The sequence below is a fragment of the Podarcis gaigeae genome (assembly GCF_964106915.1).
Source record: "Podarcis gaigeae genome assembly, chromosome: 10".
In the NCBI taxonomy this organism is placed as follows: Eukaryota; Metazoa; Chordata; class Lepidosauria; order Squamata; family Lacertidae; genus Podarcis; species Podarcis gaigeae.
Genome location: NC_139686.1, coordinates 35804142 through 35825681, shown reverse-complemented (window position 1 = coordinate 35825681; position 21540 = coordinate 35804142). Strand labels below are relative to the sequence as shown.

At 40.5% G+C, this 21540-nt stretch overlaps 1 protein-coding gene across 1 annotated transcript in view; it reads right to left on the bottom strand.

Moving 5' to 3' along the window:
* Nucleotides 1-21540, bottom strand: part of FGD6 (FYVE, RhoGEF and PH domain containing 6) — a 58258-nt gene that overhangs the window by 25240 nt on the left and 11478 nt on the right. Inside the window, exons 2-8 of the mRNA XM_083698553.1 lie at nt 18035-20459; nt 10360-10516; nt 8806-8873; nt 8677-8707; nt 4916-5067; nt 3639-3795; nt 1356-1443 (exon numbers count right to left, since the gene is read on the bottom strand). Coding sequence (XP_083554679.1) covers nt 1356-1443; nt 3639-3795; nt 4916-5067; nt 8677-8707; nt 8806-8873; nt 10360-10516; nt 18035-20459 — 3078 coding nt within the window. The remainder of the gene's footprint in view (nt 1-1355; nt 1444-3638; nt 3796-4915; nt 5068-8676; nt 8708-8805; nt 8874-10359; nt 10517-18034; nt 20460-21540) is intronic.

The following is a 21540-nucleotide window of genomic DNA, read 5'->3' as shown; positions in this document are numbered from 1 at the left end:
TGCTTCTTCTGGAGAGTGCTTCTCCTGTATCTCATAAATGAAGGGGTCTTTTCCTTTGTGGAAGGGCAATGGCTCTAACCCAATATGTATAGAAGTGTTTTAGAGAAAGTATGTTTTATGTAACAAGCTATATTATGTATAGCAAATTGGTGTGCACATCCCTTTTCTACATCAGAGTAATTAGCACCCTTGACTATTCATTGAGTCCTTTATTTGAGGATTCAGCTGAGGAGCTTCTTAACAGAAATGATGCTCAGAAGACCCGCAGAAGACAGGTTGTGAAATTAGTTTCTTCTTCATTTTCTTAAACGGTCTTTCTCAAAGCCCAAGAGCAATAATGTCAAACCCAACATTTACAGCTCCTGATTTGCCAAAGCACTTACACTACACAAGAAAAAGAAAATAGAGTGTCTCAATAATGTGGAATTCACTAACTCAGCGTAAATCATGTTCTCTGCATCTTTAGCAATAAACCTGATATTTCTGCTACACTCTGTTTTTGAACATGTTTGCTGTTTTCACACTCTTTTAGGGCCATTTTTGACCCTTTTCATGGCACTTTCAGGTTCGTGGCAACGCTAATACGTACGGTCGCATGTAGTGACCATCAATTCAGGAAATTTCAAAGCAACTTTTTGTGTAGATTCATAGTAAAGGGATTATATGTTCAGGACATGACCAGTGAGACATATTAGAGGTCCATAGACGGCTGAAGTTCCCACACACCGGTAAGGAAACAGCAGAAAGGAGCCAACGTGGGAAGGTGGGACTATGCAGAATCCATAGACTACTCTCAACATCAAAGATCAAGGATTCTGTTACAGTGCCATCATATGCGTGTTTACACAGAAGTCCTGCCATGCTCTATAGGGAATATATCCTAATAAATGTTTTTATATTGCCTTATGGCAATAGGGGAAAAAAGGAAAGTCAATTTTACAAAGGAGTAGTAGAGTATGGATTTGTTTTTTTAACTATAGCTAAATCTATAACAACATGACCAAAATAAGAGAATATGCATGGATCAACACTTGGTATAAGAAAAATATTTATATTATATCAGTTTTCAGAGCTTCCCTTTCCCTTTTGAAATCAATACTGTTCTACCCTGAACAGCAGAACCAGAATGAACAGCTGTGGAAACATAGCATAACATCATAGCCCTGATGCTTATCACCATTAACATTTATTCAGCAGAAGACGAAAAAGAATCATCTGTGCTCTTCCTTTGCATTTTTATCCACTGCAGAAGAATTTCTCTGTACAATAATTTTTCCACGCATTTGAATTCAGGTAAAAATATTCTTAGTGAATTGAGGTTTGCTACCTGTAGAGCATTGACTTTTAGCTCTTACCTGTCAAAAGCAGCCTGTACTGGGGAATCCTCTGAACTGGCTTAAGCAAATAGTGCTTCAGTGCCAAGTTCGCGCAGCGGGAGCTCATCTGAAAAAGAAAACACCCAGGATTTTGAAACTTAACATTCTTTTAAAACAACTTGCCTGAACCAGACCAAATAGTTTACTCTTGCTACTGTCTGAAAGCTGTATTGGTTTTTTCTTTCTTTTTTTAAAAAATGGGCTGTTATTCAATTGTGGTTTTGCCTTTGCAGAAAGAGGTTTTGATGAAGCCAGTGGCTCATCTAGTCCAGCAACTGGTATTCAGAAGCATATAGTGGAGGTAGAGTATAGTTATCTGGTAGCCACTGATAGCCCTATCCTCCAGGAATTTGTCTAATCCTCTTTTAAAGCCGTCTAATTGGTGGACATCACTGCCTCTTATGGGAGTTAATTCCATGGTTTAATGATGTGTTTGTAGAGTTGGAAGGGGCAAAGTAAGTATTTCCTTTTGACTGTACGGAATCTTCCAGCATTTAAGTTTCATTAGATGTCCCCGAGTTATAGTACTGTATTAAGAGCAGGGCTGAATTAGCCATTAAATGAAACAATATTTTGAATTAGATCTATATGGGGGCACCAAAATCTTTTAAGTGCTTAGGGTCTCCAAAGGTCTTACTCTGGGGCCCTGATTATGAGGGATAAAAATGTTTCTCTACGCAGTTTCTCAATACCATGCATACTTTTACACACTTCAATCATGTCCCCTTTTATTTGCCTTTTCTCTAAACTAAAAAGCCCCAAATGCTCACCCTACAAGCAACCAATAGAAGACTTTAGGCTGGCTCACATTTATATAGATGTAGAATTTAGCCAACATGTCAGCATGCTATGACACCAACAGTTTCACCATTCTGATCATTTCCTCCACACCCCCATATGAGCAAAGTATAATTGTGGCTACTTTAGCGCCACATACAAAGCAGACAGGCAGCAGCAAAGTGTGATAGAAAATAAGGATTTTCTGACTTTACAAATCTGAGGACTAATTTAGATGAACGCATGGTGCCTCAGATCAACATATGGTATAGACTCAACAAGCAATAACTAAGGAAACATGGCAGCACGATGCTTTGGATTTGCATTTTGGCAGAAGACTGAATCTCAAATGGAAAGAGACTCAGCCAAGAGGCATTCCATTCAGTTCAAATGGCCTGAAAAAGTCATTTATTGCGGACAGAAGACTTGTACAGGGCTGATGAGAGCCTCACTAATAGAGAAAATATTACTTCCTTTCTTGTTTACATTTATTTTCTTAACCTCAGTTATACATTTCACTGGATGAGAGAACAGACAAAGAATGCTGCTGCCAAATTGCATCTGATGCAAACCTCCTTGCTAGCTGTAAGTCCACGGTCATCAAACTTCATAAAATAAAATATATATCAGTTTCGATTGTTGCTTTCCATATCAGGTTCTGCCAATTCATTAAATGTATAGGTTTTATAAATCTGTCAACAGAACTAGATACATTTTGTGAACTACAATATGGCAAACAAAATCTTTTGATCACAAAGAGATACCAAGACACTCTTCATGATATTGTATCTTTGAAGAATCAGTGCTTTTAAGAAAGAATGTTTCAGTTAGAATTCTGACTTGGGTGTTTTAAATTTCCAGTCATTTGCTCTGCTGTACTTCCCTTGCAGAACTTTGGTTATACAGTAATCGTAAAGAGAATGTTTACTTATTTCCAGTTACATATTATGCCCAAATACGATGTACAGTGGTGCCCCGCAAGACGAATGCCTCGCAAGACGAAAAACTCACTAGACGAAAGGGTTTTCCGTTTTTCGAGGTGCTTTGCAAGACGAATTTCCCTATGGGCTTGCTTCGCAAGACGAAAATGTCTTGCGGGTTTGCTTCCTTTTTCTTAAAGCCGTTAATACCCGGGGAATCCGCGCTCCGCAAGACGAAAAAATTGCAAGACGAAGCAACTCGCGGAATGAATTAATTTCGTCTTGCGAGGCACCACTGTACATGTGTTGCTTACCAGATGTTATTCTTATCGCTTGCTTCTTGATCCTTTAAAAAAGATCCAAGCTACTATGGGGGATGTGTAGAATCTCTGCTCACATGCATTTTAAAAAGGGACCAAAAGTGAAAAAAATATGTACACTATATCCGACAAGAGACGTGTGCGTGCATTTTGTATTCTGGCACTGTACAAACCAGGCCTTAGAGAAAACAAAAGTCAAAAGATGGAATGTATCATCTGACACCATTGATAAAAGGTTCCATTACCTCAAAGTCTCGAACAACAGCAGCAAAGCCAGGGTTCTTCTTGCATTGCTCATCTAGGAGAGCTACATTCCTATCAAATTCTTTGATGTACGTTGAATACATCTTTAGGTATGGTCCTTTTTTCAAAAATATATCAGCAATTCGCTGGTGGTCAATCCTAGAATTTAACACCATGGACAATTAGAACTTAAACCTGAAGAATGCATGACGGAGGGGGCATATTTCTCCCTCTTTCTATTCCTTCTACACAAGGACCTCAACCTCCATCCTGGGAAAACAGTGCCCATCCCCAGGCCTCCTCTGCGACCCCCTGCTCAGTGCCTTTCATGTGTTAAGAATGAAAGTGTTTGCAATTTAACAACATGTTCCAGAGGACTGCTATTGAAACGGGCATCTAAATCAGAAGGGGGCAGCTAGTAGCCTTTGAGCTAAACCTGGCCATTGGACAAGCCTCACTTCTTCATATATACCCTTCAAGGTAAAAAGAGGGGCCCTTGTAAGCCTAGTCAAGATTTATCTGACTTGGCTTCATAAGAACAAAAGGTATGACAAAAATTCAGATTTTCTTCCATCTCCTTTTCCATCCTTGCTACACTGCCTAGCAGAACTCAGGCCCTAACAAAACACGATGCTATTAATGTTGCTTGGCTTTGACAGAAAGAGAGTTTTCACATATAGACATTTGGGGTAGGTGGAGCTTTAACCCTTTCTGCCACAGCCCTGATCCAGATGTGGGGGGATGCCTGCTATTCAAAGTGGGAGGAAAGCACCCATTGGTAGCAATGGCTGCTATTTTCCCACTGCAATTAGCAGCCAAATGGCAGCAGGACGCTTGACTAGGAGTATGGTGGAACAAATAGTTAAAGCCTTCCTCCTCCCATGTCATAGTCCTGACCTGGCTCAGCCCCAATCACCCAAATAGCCTATGGCAAAAATAGCAAACACAGCCAAGCAGGGTCAAATGGCATTAAAAAAAGGCTCATTTAGTCAGGAGTGATTTGGTCATAGAAAGTAAAGATGAAGAGGGAAAGGAACTTAGTACTTTTGACTCCAATAGCCAATCTAGCTTCAAACTACTAATATATGTGAGTACATAAACACACACACACACACACATATCCAGGGAAAATCTCAGTTCAAAAATAGCAGCATTGCAACAACATATATTCATAATCCAACTTTGTGGTCTAAAAACAGCACACATTACTAGAAGCCTGAATATCCCAATATTCTAACCAATAAGTAAGCAGGAATCTGTGCTCTGAATATGTAGTTACCAGTGGGACAGCCGCTCTTCGAGTTCTCTCAAGAGGTCCCGATTAAGCTCATACAGTTGAGGTAGGTAGTACAGGATCTGATTCAGGATCCTGTCTTCAATGACTGGCTTTCCAAGTTGCCTGGATGCATGTGCTACTGAATCCCGGAAATCCTGTTAGAGTACAAACACAGGCACAGAAAGAGCCTCTGAAAATCTGGTCTCCAAGCAACTAATATAGGTCACACTATTTCACTTGTATACATGCAGAAGGCCCATTTGGCCACATTCCCCTGGACCAGATATGCAGTCCAAGGTCAGACACTCTCACTTCTGTGCTTTGGAAAAGAAGGGAAGTTCAGGCACAGTTTAAGCTTACTGGAGAAAATAGGTACAACTTCTGGAGAAAATTTGCCTGGAAAATACCATACCTAGCCACAATCCATTTCTCTTTCTGATCTAATAGAATGGAAAGCTGTTTGACTCTATTTTGTCAAAGGTGCTGAAAGTTCTTAGGAGTCCCTTATTCTCTTCAAATAGCTACAATTCCCAGAGTTCCCCAGGAAGTGGAATTGGTTGTTAAGTCACTGGCATTTGTGTCTGAGGGGAATGGGTGTCTCCTAACAACTCTGAACTCCTTAAATTATAGCTCCCAGGACACTTTATAGGAAGCGGAAGACATTGCAGTTCGAAGTGGCTGCATATGGAGCCAAATACTCAAAAATGTGCTCTTTTCTGAATTTCTCTGTCTTTTATTTTGTGGGGTAAGGAGAAGATCAAACACCCCATCTCCTTACATACTTAACCCACCCACTGTGTGGGTTCAGTTCAGCTTTGCCAGCCAAGCAATACTTTATGTAAACAGTGCAATAAGGAGAAATGTACAAATCTAAACAAGGCAAAGCAATTATGTAAATGCATGCACAGCTGTTTTGCAACGTGTGTGGGGGTGGGTGAACACTGGTCAGCACTTTCCTTTCCTTACAACCCCTATTAAGATTAGAGGACTTGAAGCAGAAAGGAACAGAGGTACGGTTTGGTATTGGAGACTCAGCTGCACAAGGTTTCAGGGGAAACAGATGGCCTCATTCATATGGAAATGCTGTGTTTTTGTATGTTGTAAGCCAACTGGCGACACAAAACTTAACTAGCCTTTTTACATCCCGGGGGTGACCTTCAAACACTGCCTTCACACAGAGAAATAAGCTGAGGAATTACTATAGCTAATCGAACCCAGATGGAACACAGGAGCTCCAGAGAACTTTAAGCAAAGCGTAAGATGCATAACATTTAACAGGGAACACTTTTAAAAACAGAAGAGGAAAAATATGCTGGGAATGTGTGTACTCTTAACTTGCACAAGCCAGACCTATGTTGCGACCCAATCCTGAATGCATATATTCATGAATCTAGGACAGTCAAAGGCTAATTAATTGTGAGTTCTAGCTCTTTTTGGCTTAAAACTTGCAACTAATTACTCCTTCTCTCTATTGATCTGATACATTCCGCCCTTAAAAGAAAACAAGAACAGATGTATGCTTCATGCTATGTGGAAAAGCAAAACATTCTGCCTGAGCAACTGCAGGTCCAGTGATCCAAAACTCTTGAGCCTAGTGCAGCACATAATGTGATCTTTCTCCCACAAAAGGATGGAGTAAAACTATCTTGTAATAGGAGCAGGCAAGGCAGCAAATTCAATTGTTTGTGCTGTACCAGAGACGAGAAAATTATTCATCACATTTCTGAAGCGCATACTGCAGCTTACTGTCTTTCTTAGCAGAGAGGTCTGGTGCCTTTTAGAGCTGCAAGACAGGCAGCAAATCAACAGATACAGATTACCCCACCATTGCATTGCCTTGCTGAGGAAAGCCACACACTGAATTTTTCTCAGCTTTTACAAGCTTTTACAAGCAGCTGCTTACAAAGTAACCAAGCAAAATTCATTACAGGCTTCCAGCAGTGCAACACTTTGCACTGAAGACGTTTCCCTCTTCATTCTTTAATATAAAAAGTACATCTGTCCATCTTCAGAAGCCACTGCCTAGTCACTTCAGGTTCTAACATGCATATGCAGATTCTAACATGCCCATGCGGCTCCTAGGTGAGTCCCAGGAAAGGCTCAATTACTCTATTAAATTTTAATGGGTTACAGGTGCTGCAGTCTTGAATTACAGACTAGTAAGGTACAGTTTCATATACTGCTAATTTAAAGCAAAAAAACCCCAACAACTTCTGCATCATCTTGCAAGAAATGTTGGAGCAGTGGTGTAATCGAATACTGCCTTTCATCTTTTTTTTAATTAAAAAAACTTACTACTATATATAAATTGCATTTCATTATGCCTGATGTCATGTAATCCACATATATACACATCCTAGAACCTTAAAGTCCTTTTGTCACACTGCCCAGCTACTGGCCAACTAGAAGAGCTAGCAGAAAGTGATTTGCAAAGGAATCTTTTGTTAACTGGGACTGTGAGGCTAGAAGCCCAGTACATTTACCAAAGAGAAATCCTGGTGAAGTCAATGTCTCAACTGACATGAAAGATCCATACGCACCTATGCTTCTTCCTCCCATTTTGAACATTGCTTTAATCAGTTGCTTTCCTTTACATCTGAATCATCAAACTATACTTTGCTCCTACTGACAATTAAAAAAGCTGCACCAGACTCCACAATCCCCAATTATTCCTAAAATTAAGAAGAAAAAACTGGCTGTGGGGATGTTTGCTTTTCATCTGGAGAGATTCAAACAGCTCTTTTTTACTTAATGGAAGGCTCACTGCGAAATTTAAAAAGCCCTGACCTAGCAAGCAATCCTCAGCCTCTGAACTTTGATTGCCCAAGAATCAGCGAAACCTGAACCATCAGGTTCAAACCTGGCTGCCTAGTAAGTCAGGCTCACATATTTCTTGTAATACTTGAAAACAATCTGTAGAAAAGCTCTATCCCTTTAATGCCTAGCTAAGTATTAACACACCCTAAAAGTATTACTTTTCAGTATTTCCTTCAGTTTGGATGTTCTTCAATGTATACACGAACAAGCCTACACATTCTAAGAGAAGGCGATGCAGGGAAAATGACAGCAAGATAGGGCTGTGACAACCTGTTTCACTGGTGTATGGCAACAGGAAGCAATAAATCTGAACTCGGCATTATAAGGGTAAGTCTGCCCTTGTCCCCCTCAGTTACATGAATTGTGTCCTGAAGCCTCATGGCAAGGTTCACAGAGATGGTAAGAGTGTGCTATTTTCTTTCCTAGCACAAAAGGCTACCGGTACTTGGCAACTCAAAAGCTACCATAAACAAATTAAACCTGTGTTAATATATTCTTTAGTGTGCAAAAGTTCACCTGCGCGCACACAAACAAGAGCATTCAGAGGTCAGAAGCAAAAACAAATCACAAAAGAGTACCCTCCTGCTGCTCTACTGCATTTCTGACCGAACTGGGAATGCACCAGGATTTCTGACAGCTAGCCCTTCCACCTTTCCATCTGCAGGCCTAGAAATATTCTAGTACACGTTCTAAGCACATTTGTAACATTCAAACTTCCTGCAGCACTTCAACAGAAAAATTAATGCACCTCAAACATTCTATTCCTTCTATTCATTAGGAAGCATTCCAGGAGTTTGGAGTTGATATTTAATTGCTGTTTCATTAGGCTATTTTTTTAAAAAAAGAATGAACATTTAAGAAACTCAGTTGAATACATTTTCTGAAAATAACTTCATAAATAATTAACTTTGAAGCAAACATGCTTATGAAGTGAAATAAATACTTACAATGTGCAAAAGCTTCAGAACATCTACAAACCTAATACAAAAATAAGAACAGTAAATATTATCTCAACCGCAAAGGAAAAACATACATACTTCCATGCATGAATTATTAAATTTTACACCAATACTTACACTTTCTCTGAGCTCATTATTTCTTTAGCAATATGATAAACTTTTGTTTTCTTCCCAGCTGCTTTAATCTGCAAATAAAATTAAACTTTGTAGAATGCAGACAGGCTATTTTAAAAACAATGCAACAGCCCTAAATCTTAGTTTCTTTCTGCTACAACTTTATTGGCCTATTGCTCTGTACTCTGTAGTCAAGTAAAAAAAAAAAGGTAAAGGACCCCTGGACAGTTAAGTCCAGTCAAATTTGACTAGGGGGGTGACACTCATCTCCACTTTCAAGTATTCAGGGTACAAGTGAATTCTTGTTTAGGTGCCATAAAAAATGTTAATGTTCAGTTAATTGCTAGTTGCCTCCACTACTACCTACTTAGGAGTCTGTCTTAAAAATGGCACCTCTTATCTGTTGAAAGAAATTGGAGTCAGGATGATGTTACTGAGCCATAACTGGAAACTGAAAGTTCTCCAGTTATGGTCTAATAATGAGAACACGCAGCCTCTGGTTTTAAAAAAGTTGATTGTCTTCACTTTCAAACAATTATTTTTTAATCAGAGCTTGGCAAGGCCAAGAGATATATATTTGTTTGGCTAACATTTTATACATGCTTTTAATTTTCTCTGCAGCTGCACAATGTTTTGCAATGGTCAAGGAAGGAAGGAAGGAAATTTGATCCTCAACTGCAAGATTCAATGTTTGGTAGGCAAGCTTGAGAAAGAAGATGATATTTGCCAATTAAGTCCTAAGTTCCATGTATACTAATACATGTCCTGTGAAACACAAGAAGCTTTCTAATGAAGATGGAATTGTCCAGTATGACTTTCCAGGGATGTTCCATGAACATCATTAGATTTTTAACTATATCTGTGCCTCACAAAGTTCTGGCAACGGGCATTGCTAATAGCAACAGGCAAGTGCAGTAATTTGGATAAACTTTGGAGGTTGAGGACCAGAAGACCTGGCAGGACTGGTCCCAGGGATGGATGGAGACATAAAAAGCATCTTTCTAATGGAAAAATGTTGTTTTGCCCAGTCAATACTGTGATGATTTTACTCCTACCAATTCCATTCAATGTTTAAATGTTAATTATTATAATGTTATTATTGTTTGCTTTCTACTATACTTTTTTTACTGCTCACATCCCCAGAATGTGTGCAAGTGGGGATTCCCCATTGTGCCTCACCCTCTTTTGGTGCTGAAATGGTGCATTTTCTGCACCATTACATGAGTGACAAATTGCCTGTATTTATACTAAGAGGTGGTACAAAAATGGAGGAAGTAAATTAACAGTAGAATGCCAGAGGAACACATTTGCTTTGATCCTAATTAATGTGCCACTGGTAGAAGTTCTAACAGGCCACTCCCACCAGTGTTTTTCCCTTGATCGCCATGCCTCAAAAATCTACTCTGGAGGGTTGGAGCACTGGTTGAGAGGCAGTGACTGAGAAAGGGGAGAATGGTGAAAAATGTTGCTCTGCTCCTATACGCCAGTAGTAGTTCACAGAGGATCCAAATTCTCTCCATTTAGAAAGTTAGCTAAGCTCCAAGTCACAATATCTACCTGCTTATTTTCCTGTGTATCAGGCTCTCCTTTGCTAGAGTCTGAATTTGTGTCATCATCGTCATCAGAGCTATCAACATCTCTCTGTAGCATCTCATCATCTGAATGTTCATCTTCCAACACCAAATCAGAGCCATCAAGTACTTCTACTGAGGACCTATGAAACAATTGTTTTACAATATAAAACATTGTATTATAATGCTTTGGCTGAGGCATAGTCACTGTTCATTAAATAAGGCTACTTCATTGCTAATACAATCCTAAATTCTTTAACATATCCCAAAGAAGTGAGACAGCAATCCACTTAAGATCTGCTACTAAGACTTGTTTCATGGTTAGTATAATGGCCTTCCAAGAGCATTACAAACTAAACATCCTGGTGTATGCCTTTTAAATTTTCCAGACAGATGCAAAAATATATCTTTGTCAATGTTTGGGACCAAGCACAGGATCTCTCTATATGCATGGTTTCGTTTATTTTCTATGACACAACCATGAAAGTTGTCCTCCTTCATTTAGTTTCTTATGGATTCAAGGACATATTTTTACAACACAGTGCACAGTGGTGCTAGAAGACTGTGGCCCAATACACACTATACATATGATACCACTTTATACAGTCATGCCTTCCTCCAAGGAATTATGGGAGCCATAGTTTAAGAGTGTTGAGAGTTATTAGGACATCCCTATTCCCCGTAAGGTAAAGGTAAAGGTACCCCTGCCCGTACGGGCCAGTCTTGACAGACTCTGGGGTTGTGCGCCCATCTCACTTAAGAGGCCAGGGGCCAGCGCTGTCCGGAGACACTTCCGGGTCACGTGGCCAGCGTGACAAAGCTGCATCTGGCAAGCCAGAGCCGCACACGGAAACGCCGTTTACCTTCCCGCTGGTGAGCGGTCCCTATTTATCTACTTGCACCCGGAGGTGCTTTCGAACTGCTAGGTTGGCAGGCGCTGGGACCGAGCAGCGGGAGCGCACCCCGCCGCAGGGATTCGAACCGCCGACCTTTCGATCGGCAAGTCCTAGGCGCTGAGGCTTTAACCCACAGCGCCACCTGCGTCCCATCTATTCCCCGTACCGTGCTACAATTTAGAAATTTTGGCTTAGCAACCAATCCCTCTTCCTAGGGCACTCTGAGCAGGCATGTATAGGATTGCAGTGATAATGTATATTATATATTTATACACACACTAGTTATTATAGAAGTCAGCTCACGTCTGCAAACAAAAATGCTTTCTGACAGCTGCCACAATAATTTTTTTTAAGTGACACCTGGGGACTCCACACTGCTAGGACCCAAGATGCTGTCACTTTTGATTAGATACACCCACCTTCTTATAGCAACTCAGAGAGGAAGGCCACCCTGACATCATGAAGGTGCTTGTTCCTCTATTGCTAGCATATAATCAAATGATTTTTAAAAAGTATGTTGCTTAGTAAGACATTTATTGAATATTTTGGAGGTGCAGGGAGCATAGTTCTTTCAAACTACTTTTGCCTTCCAAATCAATTGGCCTAGAAATAATTGGCAAAGAATGAAGTGGTATAAAGTAGCTCAATCGTGCCAATAGTTTCAGGACACACTGTTTTGCCAGTCTTGTGCATTGTATAGCAAGTCTGCTATAAGTGAACTATGAAAGAAAAGACAAAGTTCAGGGGTAGGTACTATTATTAGTTCAAGGACACATTTCAACCAGGCAGAAACTTGAATCAGAGTTGGAAGGGACTCCCCCCCCCCGACGCTCATCTAGTGCTAAACCCCATTTCTGACCTCTAGGAAAGGTTCACCTCTAGGAAAGATCTCATGACAAACTACTTGAGGATCCTTATAAAGACAGGATGATGTGTGAAGCAGCACAGCCCTGGCCACTGTGAGAAGGCACTCAGGACCTTGTCCCAGGAGAGGACACAACACCTTAGTCTTAACCCAAGAACAAAGACCTAGCAGAAAAACTCATGGCTTACATCTGTCCACAACATTACTGTGCAAGTGACAGAGGTGCAGCAATCCTAAAAGCAACTGAATATACCTGAAACCATGTTTATCTTCTCCCCTTAGATTTTATTAATTCGATAGAATCTCTTTTAAACATCTGTCCAATACTCCTTTTTTATTTGATCTCCTGACCTCATACCAGTTTTTCAAATTTACACAATATCCTTGAATAAGTTTACAAAATGAACGAAATGTACAATGTGCCCACTTCCTTTGAAATATTAATCTCCCACGTTTTCAGTGTCAAGGATTACCGCATATAAGCTATTTTGGGAAGAGAAACTTCTGCATTAGCAGTCATGTGAAACAAGTCACCATTAAATCACTGCACTAGTCTTTGAGTAAGAATGCCCTGTTGTATCTTGTGAGCCAGCTACCTCTCAAACACACATGCACGCACACACACACACGCCACAGCAAGAGTCTTTTTCGTTGAACTTAAAGATTTTGCACTTCTTGAAAAAGTATCAGCTCAATTACAATGCAAGAATATTGCACTAGGTGCTGCCTTATTAACTTTAAGTTCAGAGCAGGTAACAAAAAAGCAAACCAGGGAAATATGTAGAATAAAATATTTCCAACCACAACTCTCAGCATAATTTCAACAGAAAATGAGACTGCTACCAGACATTTTGCAAGGCATATTTATCTTGCTAGACCCAAAATCTTAAGATTTCTTTTTACAATGATTAAAGATGCAGGATTACTGGGATTAACAGTGGGCATTTTTGACACAGTAGTCCAGAGAAGAACCTCAGGCCTGGGACCAAAGGGGACTTCTCTTCCAAGGCATACACTACACCCTCCCCCAGCACAGCACTTCTTCTCAGGCCACTGGTTCTGCTTTGCACCCCCCTTGAGTATTTCTACCTGCCTGGAATGTGTCCCTGAACTGTGATAAATGTTGCTTGCTTGGATGGAAGGATGGTACAAATAACATTGTTATTATTTATATATCACCTTTCATTTCAAGAAGAAATAGCAACATCTGCACACCGTAATATCAAATCTGATGCTTCAATTCTGGGGAGTTGATACTTATATTCAACTTAACAGCATAACCAGCAGCTAGTTTATCAGTATACAGTAAATACTCATTGGAAGTCTCATTGTGCCACCTTCAGATGCATGCAAGTCCACATAAATTATTGCAAGAATAGTCAAGTTCACATAATACAAATGAAGACTTCCTAAACATATTAAGACAGTATAGCAAGAGTAAAAAAACAAACACTTGTACACTTAACAGTATTAAAGAAAGGCACACCTGATTCCTATAAATAAATCTTCAGGGCTGCACAGTCAACCCTAGTGGTCACTTAACTGGAAAAGGTGCCCCATCAATGAAACAAAATTTAGTCTTGATCAACAGCAGTGTAGCAGAGGATGTGTGCAGTTGACAAGTTGCACCCAGCATGCTCCAACATCGCAACATCAACTGTTACAGAATGTGTACCTTTCAAACCTCACCTGGCTTCTTAGAATAGCTTGGGCTGTGCTACTCAATCTTCTATAAAAGTTTATTGTAACAACAAAGGATCTCCTGGTGGCTTTTGATCCTTAACTGAACCCAAACCCAACCCATTGTAAGTGAAGCCATCCTAATTTTACCCCACCCCTCCTTTAAGGAGAGAAGAAACAAAATACAAATGTGGTCTGTTAATTGGGTGTCATGCTGTAGGTTGTGAATAAAAATGTGTCCACTTATAAATATTATGGATAGTTGCTACAGGAAAGCTGCAAAACGTTCAGATACATATTGGGCCAGTTCAGATTTACCTTCACCAACAAGCTAAACCATAATTTAGCATCTGAGATTAAGCACAGGGACCACTATCTCCTTTCCTTCCTTTAGAATTTATTTATTTATTTAATTCATACTCCGCCCTGCCTCTCAAAGGACCCCAGGCTAGCACCTCAATCCTAGTTAGCTAGTCAGGTCTTTCAGACATAACTGGGAACTAGCTAAGTGTAGTTTAATGCCAGTTTACTAACTAGGATCTTAAACTATGGTTTGAAGTGTGTTTGATGTGTTGTGCATATAATCTAATCCCAGTTCTTCTAAACACCAGCTTCTTAACAATATTTGTCTATGCAATAGTTATATGACAACATTCACAGTAGAATGATGATGGACCTATGTTTCCTGCTAGCATATTTTCTGATCCCCATGTAGCTATCTAAATAACCAGAAAAACAATATGGAAGTGCTATACAGAATCTATTGGCTGTGCATAGCATAAAAAATGTCAGAGCAACCCCCTGCCCTAATATTTTATTAGCTTCTTATCAAACAAAGCATAGGTATCAGCACTCTGCATTTCTATGCACACAGAGAATAAAGGAAGAACTCATGTGCAGACATGTCCAAATAATTCCTAAGTTACCATATTGTTCACATTAGTGGAAGCTGTAAAAGCAATAAGGGAAACAGGTCTGAACACCACAGGGCTTTTGTCAGCTTTCAGTATCTTGGCATTGCTTTGGGTCTTTTTATGTGCTACTAATGTCATGCTATTCCTGCCTTGATGTGCACCTTACTTGGCACCCATCCCTACTAGTTAAGTATGCAGCTGTAACTCATTCTGATCTCCCTGGGAACTTAATCTTCAAAATTACTGAGCCGCAATGATGAAGGGTTCGGTTTAGTTAAACACCTGGACCATGGCTCCAACATAGTTAACAATGGCCCTCAATTCCATAGAGAGAGTATTTAGACAAATGGCACTAATAATAAGAATAACCCTACCTCCAATTATACAAACATAAAACTAGCATGTTAAGGAGAAGACCAGGCTAACTCTTGTCAGAGCTCTTGTCTTCCATCTGCATGGAATTTTGTGTTTTGGTTTTTAATAAAGTGAAACAGTCATTGCTGCAGTTCACCACTTGCAGCTTGAAACAGTTTTGCCATATGATTATCTGCTCATCTAGAAAGCTCCTGGCTTGCACCAGTTTTTGACAGCTTGGTAATACTACCTTAGTACAATACCAAACACACAAAAACATTTGAACCCATTTACTCTTGCTGTTGAATTTCCACGACCTCCCCATGGGCTTTCAGTATTGAAGGGAGTGGAATCCTTTCCTTATCCAAGATGCATAGGAAATCCTTTCCTACAATCTGATTTACTATAAACAATAACAAGAATCAGGGGTTCTAAAACAGGGATTAGAATGTCAGGGGGAGGGGCAGGCGGAATCCAATACAAATTTGTATTTCCTGAGCTAGCTGATGCTGAAAATAACATACAGGAAAAGGCTGTTGTCCAGTTGTACAAAGAGGCCTTTCATCCATTCTGATTTTGTTAGACTTTCCGCTTCTCTTTTAAGTTACAAGTGTCTTCTGTGATCGTGTCGTAGTACATTGCTCTTACAGGAAGATCATGTTTTGTTCGGGGGGGGGGGGCGGTGTTTGGCAACCCTCCTCTCACTAAGCTGCTTCTCAATCCAGGAGGGAAGCTGTCGTTGGAACAGAATTACCGTATTTTTCGCACCATAGGACGTAGTTTTTCCGTCTTAAAAACTAAGGGGAAAAGTCTGTGCATCCTATGAAGCAAATGCAGGGTGGGAGGCAAGCAGGAAAAGCCCCCAAGAGCCACACACAAGCTTCGCACGGCTCTTGCAGGCTTTTCCCCAGGAGGGAGAAGGGACTGATGTGGCCAGTCAGTCCCTTCTCCCTCCTCTAGAAAAGCCTTGCACAATCTCTCCAGTCGTGGGAGGCTGTGCAAGGCTAAAGAGGAAGCCCAGGCAGCGAGCGCGATCCATCCCGCTCACTGCCCGGGCTTCCTCTTTAGCCGTGCGCGCCTCTCCAGCCACGGGAGGCTGCACAAGGCTAAAGAAGCCAACTTTTTAAAAATCTCTCTATCTCTACCTCTTTTTCTTTTTTCGTCCTTTCTCCACCCCCTTATTTTCCTCTGGATCAGTGTTTTTATCTAGATTAACGTTTTAGTTTGGAGGGGGGAGAATATTATAAAAAAGGAAACTTTGCAGCTTTTATTTTAGTATACAATAAAAACAGATTAAACAAAACACAAGAGAAGGAACTAGCATAGAAGAAGAAGAGAAAAGGGAAAGAGGGAGGATACAAAGCCATTTACCAGAGGTAGATCTTAACCCTTGCCTCACCTGGGCGCTTCTCTGGGCAGGAATTCCCTCGGCTTAAGTGGGGTGGGGGAAGAGTGGCAGGTGGGGGGGGTACCTACCTAGACACTGAAGCCACATGTCTCTCCAATGAAAATTGGGAGTGGGCATTGTGTGAAGTGGCTGTGGATCTCCTGCCGCAGAAGTGTAGGACTGTATAGAGTTGGGAGGGCCACCCGAGGGTCATCTAGCCCAGCCCCCTCACAATGTAGGAATCACAGCTAAAGAACGCCAGGCAGATGGTCCCCCAACTGCTGCTAAAAAGCCTCCAGTGGTGGAGACCCGCAACAACTTCCGAGGTCACAGAATTGCAGGGTTGGAAGGGAACCCCAGGAGTCATCTAGTCCAGCCCCGATGGACAGCGGGCATGATCCATCCCGTTGTGCAAGGCTAAAGATGCTGCTCAAGGCTAAAGAGGAAGCGTGCAGCCTGTCTGTTGCTCTTTGGGGCTGGGGGGGGGAATAATATTTTCCCCCTTGATTTCCCCCTCTAAAAACTAGGTGCATCCTGTGGTCCGGTGCGTCCAATAGAGCGAAAAATACGGTATACAAAAGGATGTTCTGCTTAAAAAGCAAACTAACTTATGGTTTAAGAAAAATGTTACTAATTATTAAAATAAAAGGGGTAGTGGTAATTTAAAAAAAAATTGGTGTTATTTGCACAGCAAATTACTGGTGAAAGCTGTTGACAGGTATTAAAATTTTGTGGTCTGATATCAAATGTGATAGGATTCAAATGAATATCCTAGGACATGGGTCAGCAAACTAAGTCTTGGGGGCCGGATTCAGCCCAATTGCCTTCTGGATCCAGCCCGCGGACAGTCTGGGAATCACTGTATGGATCGGCGTGGGGATTCTGATCGTTTGGGCTGCACCATTCCCCCCCCCCCACACACACCATGGCAGCGCCTCCTCCATCCCTCCTTCTGGCTTCTCCCCGCCCTGCCTAGAGGAGGAGCTGGGGAATTAATGTAAGGAACCATATCTGCCTTTCCACCTGATTCAGCTAAAGACTTAAAGAACACTGATTAAAATGTTGCAGTAAGAGATGGCAATTTCCTTGGAGAATCATTTCTCCAGTTTATGCATAAAAGACAGGCTTTGTCTTCTCAGTCACTCCTAATAATCGCATGGGGGAAATAACCAGAATGATTAGGGAGAATTAAAAGAATGCAAAGCTGGGCTATGACAAAGAATTAGGTTATTTGGTCACAGTCTCAATAAGTCAGCATTTAATCAACATTAAGTTTCTAACCAGGGATGTGTCAAGGTTTAAGAAATAACACTTTCCAAAATGACAAGTTATTCAACATCTCTGCTGATCATGTATGAATGCAAAAATATGGAGTGATATGGCCAACGTAATTCATTAAATATGACTTCCCAGTCCTTGACAATACAATTGGGAGTGTATTAGATGGAATATACTAGGACACACACAGGATTGCATTGTGAAAGTCTGCAGAAAGAGTTTAACCAACCGTTTGTGTAGATGGACACCAAAATGTATATGATTTGCTCCCAACTCCAGTATCCTACCTGCTAAACTCTGAACATCTCCTTGTTGCATCATACAGCTCTTGTACCTCATACACATCAGCATCGTGGTCTTCAGCACTGCTAGAATTGTGCCAATCAAAAGGTGGATTTTTATCAGTTGGCACAAAAGGTAAATTTTCATACTCTGGGATTTCTTCATAATGGCTCACATTTTCATATTCTGGTACATAGTCATGAGTAAGAGAATTCACATGTCCTTGCGATAAGAAACTCTGTTCATCCAAGGACTGTGATCTCTGGCTGTTTGTTGATTCATCCTGACCCCTGGACCTCTGCTTTCCCTTTTGTGAGGATACGCTGCCCATTTCTGCAGAATGTGCCTTGGAGGGTTTAATTTTCCTTCCATTTGTTGCACTAGCCGCATTCCGAGTTTTGCCATGTGCTTCATCACTGGGAAAAGTAACAGTGCCATTATCCGCCGATTGGCTACCCTTGGTCAAAAATTTCTGGAAGTCACTTTTCATTAAGCAAACAGACAGCTTCATATTTAGGAATTTCTTTAGTGAATATTTCTTTTGAGGCTCTTTTGGGGGCTCTTTTGGGTGTATTCTGTCCATATCTACGGAAGACAAGGATTTGGCTCGAGGTTTTGTCACAGCACTTGCAAGTTGAGTGTTTTTTGCATTCTTGGTGTTTTTTAAGGCTTCCGGATTGCCAGAAAATGGAAGAATGGGATGAGGTAATTTCCAAACAGGTCTCTCCAAAGACAACTTTGGAGTATCACAGGATTGCAAAGTACTTTGTTCTTTGGCTGACAAATGCCTTATACGAGGTCGCTCCAAGGGAGGATCTAAATCTCTCTGTTCACTAGTAAGGTAGGCACTTTTCTCTATCAGTTCCTCTGATGCGGCTTTTTTCAATAGTCCAGCTGCAGGGATGCTGTGCCTTTGAGGCTTCTTAGGAACAACTCTTGGTGAACTTTCATCTTTATATTCAGCATCTTTATGCTCCTGCTCTTGTGCAAAATCATCTAGGCTTTCAAAGGCAGGCAAATGCTGGTTACACGATAATTTCACTTGCTTAGGCAAACTCATGGAAAGATTACTACACCTTATAAATCCAGGTTTTTTGTCATTAGCAGCCAACATGCAGTTATGTTCCATTATATTTTCAGCAGGATTTACTGGGTTAAGGTCTAAAGATTGCTCAGTATTTCCTACTAGGTGAGGGCTTTCATGCAGAACCTCAGGCAAAGCATTCTGCTGGAGCATTTCTTCAGATTCAGCAGATTCTGCCTCCGGAATCATTTTCCCAGCAACACATGAAGGACTCTCTGATTTATCAAGTGCATGTGTAAGTTCTCGGTTGTTATAGGAAACACTTTGAAAAAGAACATTAATTTTTGTGGTTTTTCTAACAGCAGGCTCAGAAAGCCCAGCAGAACTGCAGTCTGAAGGAAGTAGTTCTTTTGTTCCTTCTCCTGAGATATCGATGCCATCTTGCCGGATTAGACATGGAGCAGCACGTAGTTTCCTTGGTTTTGGAACTGGGGCAGATTTAGGGGGTGGTGCAGAGCCTATTCTTAATGAAGATAAAGATTCATCAGTCCCTTTTGTGGAGATGCCTGTGTGCAAATCACTAGTATCAACTTTTTCCAAAGGTGCTGTGTTAAGCGAGCAACAGGAACTGATGATATTTTCAGTCAAAAGAGGATTTCCTGACATTTCAGACTTGATACCAGGTATCTCTGCATGGTTGCTTGAATTGCCCATCATTTCCTCAAAACTGGATGATGGCGAAACCAGGTCTGTAAACTCAATTTTAATGTCCTTTTTATAACTACTCATGTTATCTTTTTCAAATTTGTTCAAAGGTGTTTGCTTCAAACAGCTGTTATTGGGGCATACACTTTGTGTTAGTACATCTTTGAGCTTTTCATCTAAAAAATTAGCCTTTAAAATTACCCTATTTTTATGTATACTTTTACCATTATGGCTATCAAGTATTGTTCTAGATTTCAGAGATGATGATGGTTGTTCAGCTCTATCAATGTTCTCTAAGTTTTCCAGCTGTTCAAAAATGGTTGGATTTTTGCAAGTATTCTCCCCATTCCCAAATTTATGCATGCATTCAAAACTGCATGAACACACAGATATAATATAAGCAGTATTTTCTCTTGGGGCTCCATTTTTGTAATTCAAATGAACCAAGTACTCAGAAGAGTCTATTTTGCATTCTTCTAAACTCTTGGAATTTTTCCTTAAAGGTGATGGCACAGCTTTAATCTCAGGAACAGGCGAACAATTGAGAACCTTTGGTTTTGGTGCTATTGCTGGTTTCGTTTTCTTTGTGGGTTGTAAAACATCTGCAAGGACAACATCTGGTTTAGGTGCCACAGGAGGTGGCACTACTTTATGTCCCACCACAAATTTTGGTTTTGGGGCCACGGGTGGCTTCTTAATTTCTAGAAGGGGAGAAGAAAGAAGAGAAATATTAGGTTGGTCTAATTGATTCTAATTAACAATACTGATCAAATAAATATAGGATGAAACTTTAAAAAGCCAACTGTACTACTGCTATTTGGGGTCATGAAGACTCGGACACAACTAAACAACTAAACAACAACAAATAATAATAAGAAGAAGAGTTTGGATTTGATAGCCCACTTTATCACTACCCGAAGGAGTTTCAAAGCAGCTAACATTCTCCTTTCCCTTCCTCCCCCACAACAAACACTCTGTGAGGTGAGTGGGCCTGAGAGACTTCAGAGAAGTGTGACTAGCCCAAGGTCACCCAGCAGCTGCATGTGGAGGAGCGGAGACGCGAACCCGTTCCCCAGATTATGAATCTACCGTTGTTAACCACTACACCACACTGGCGTTGATTACAATTTGTAATATACATTCTGGTTCAAGAGATGAGCATGAGGCAGCTTGAAGAATTTGATTTATCTGATTGTTCATAATCAAGAAATTATATAGCAGTGAGAAGGAAGATTGTGGTTACCATGTCCTTTAAATGCTTTCCATACTAGCCATGAAAGAATGGCAACCAATGCTAAGAATGATAATTTATACCAGGTATTAGATATAAAATATAAGTTGCAGAAAAAAAAATTCTTAAAAAAATCTTATATCACATTACAATCACACTTTGTAGTTTGACTGCACCTCTTTCTACTCACTTCTCCACAAAATGCTTAAGTAAACTTTGCAAAAATTCCACAAAACTATAGCTACTAGCCAATAAACATTTTCATGTATCTGCTATCCTACACGTAAGTATATTAGTCATCTGTATCCTAAAAGAAAGAAAAACTATCAGAACATCCAGATGCCATCATTAGTCAACACATCTGGTTCCTCCTTTTCTGCCTCTGGACAGTATACCATCCTAAGTAGAAGGAAGTGAGGAGCCTGCAGCCAGACAAGGTCAAGATAATCTAATGAAAATCAATAAATCAAATTAAATTTTCCTACCTGGCATCTTAACAGATTTTTTTGCTAGCTCTGGGCGACCAAGCCAATTACAAGGCAGTCATAAAT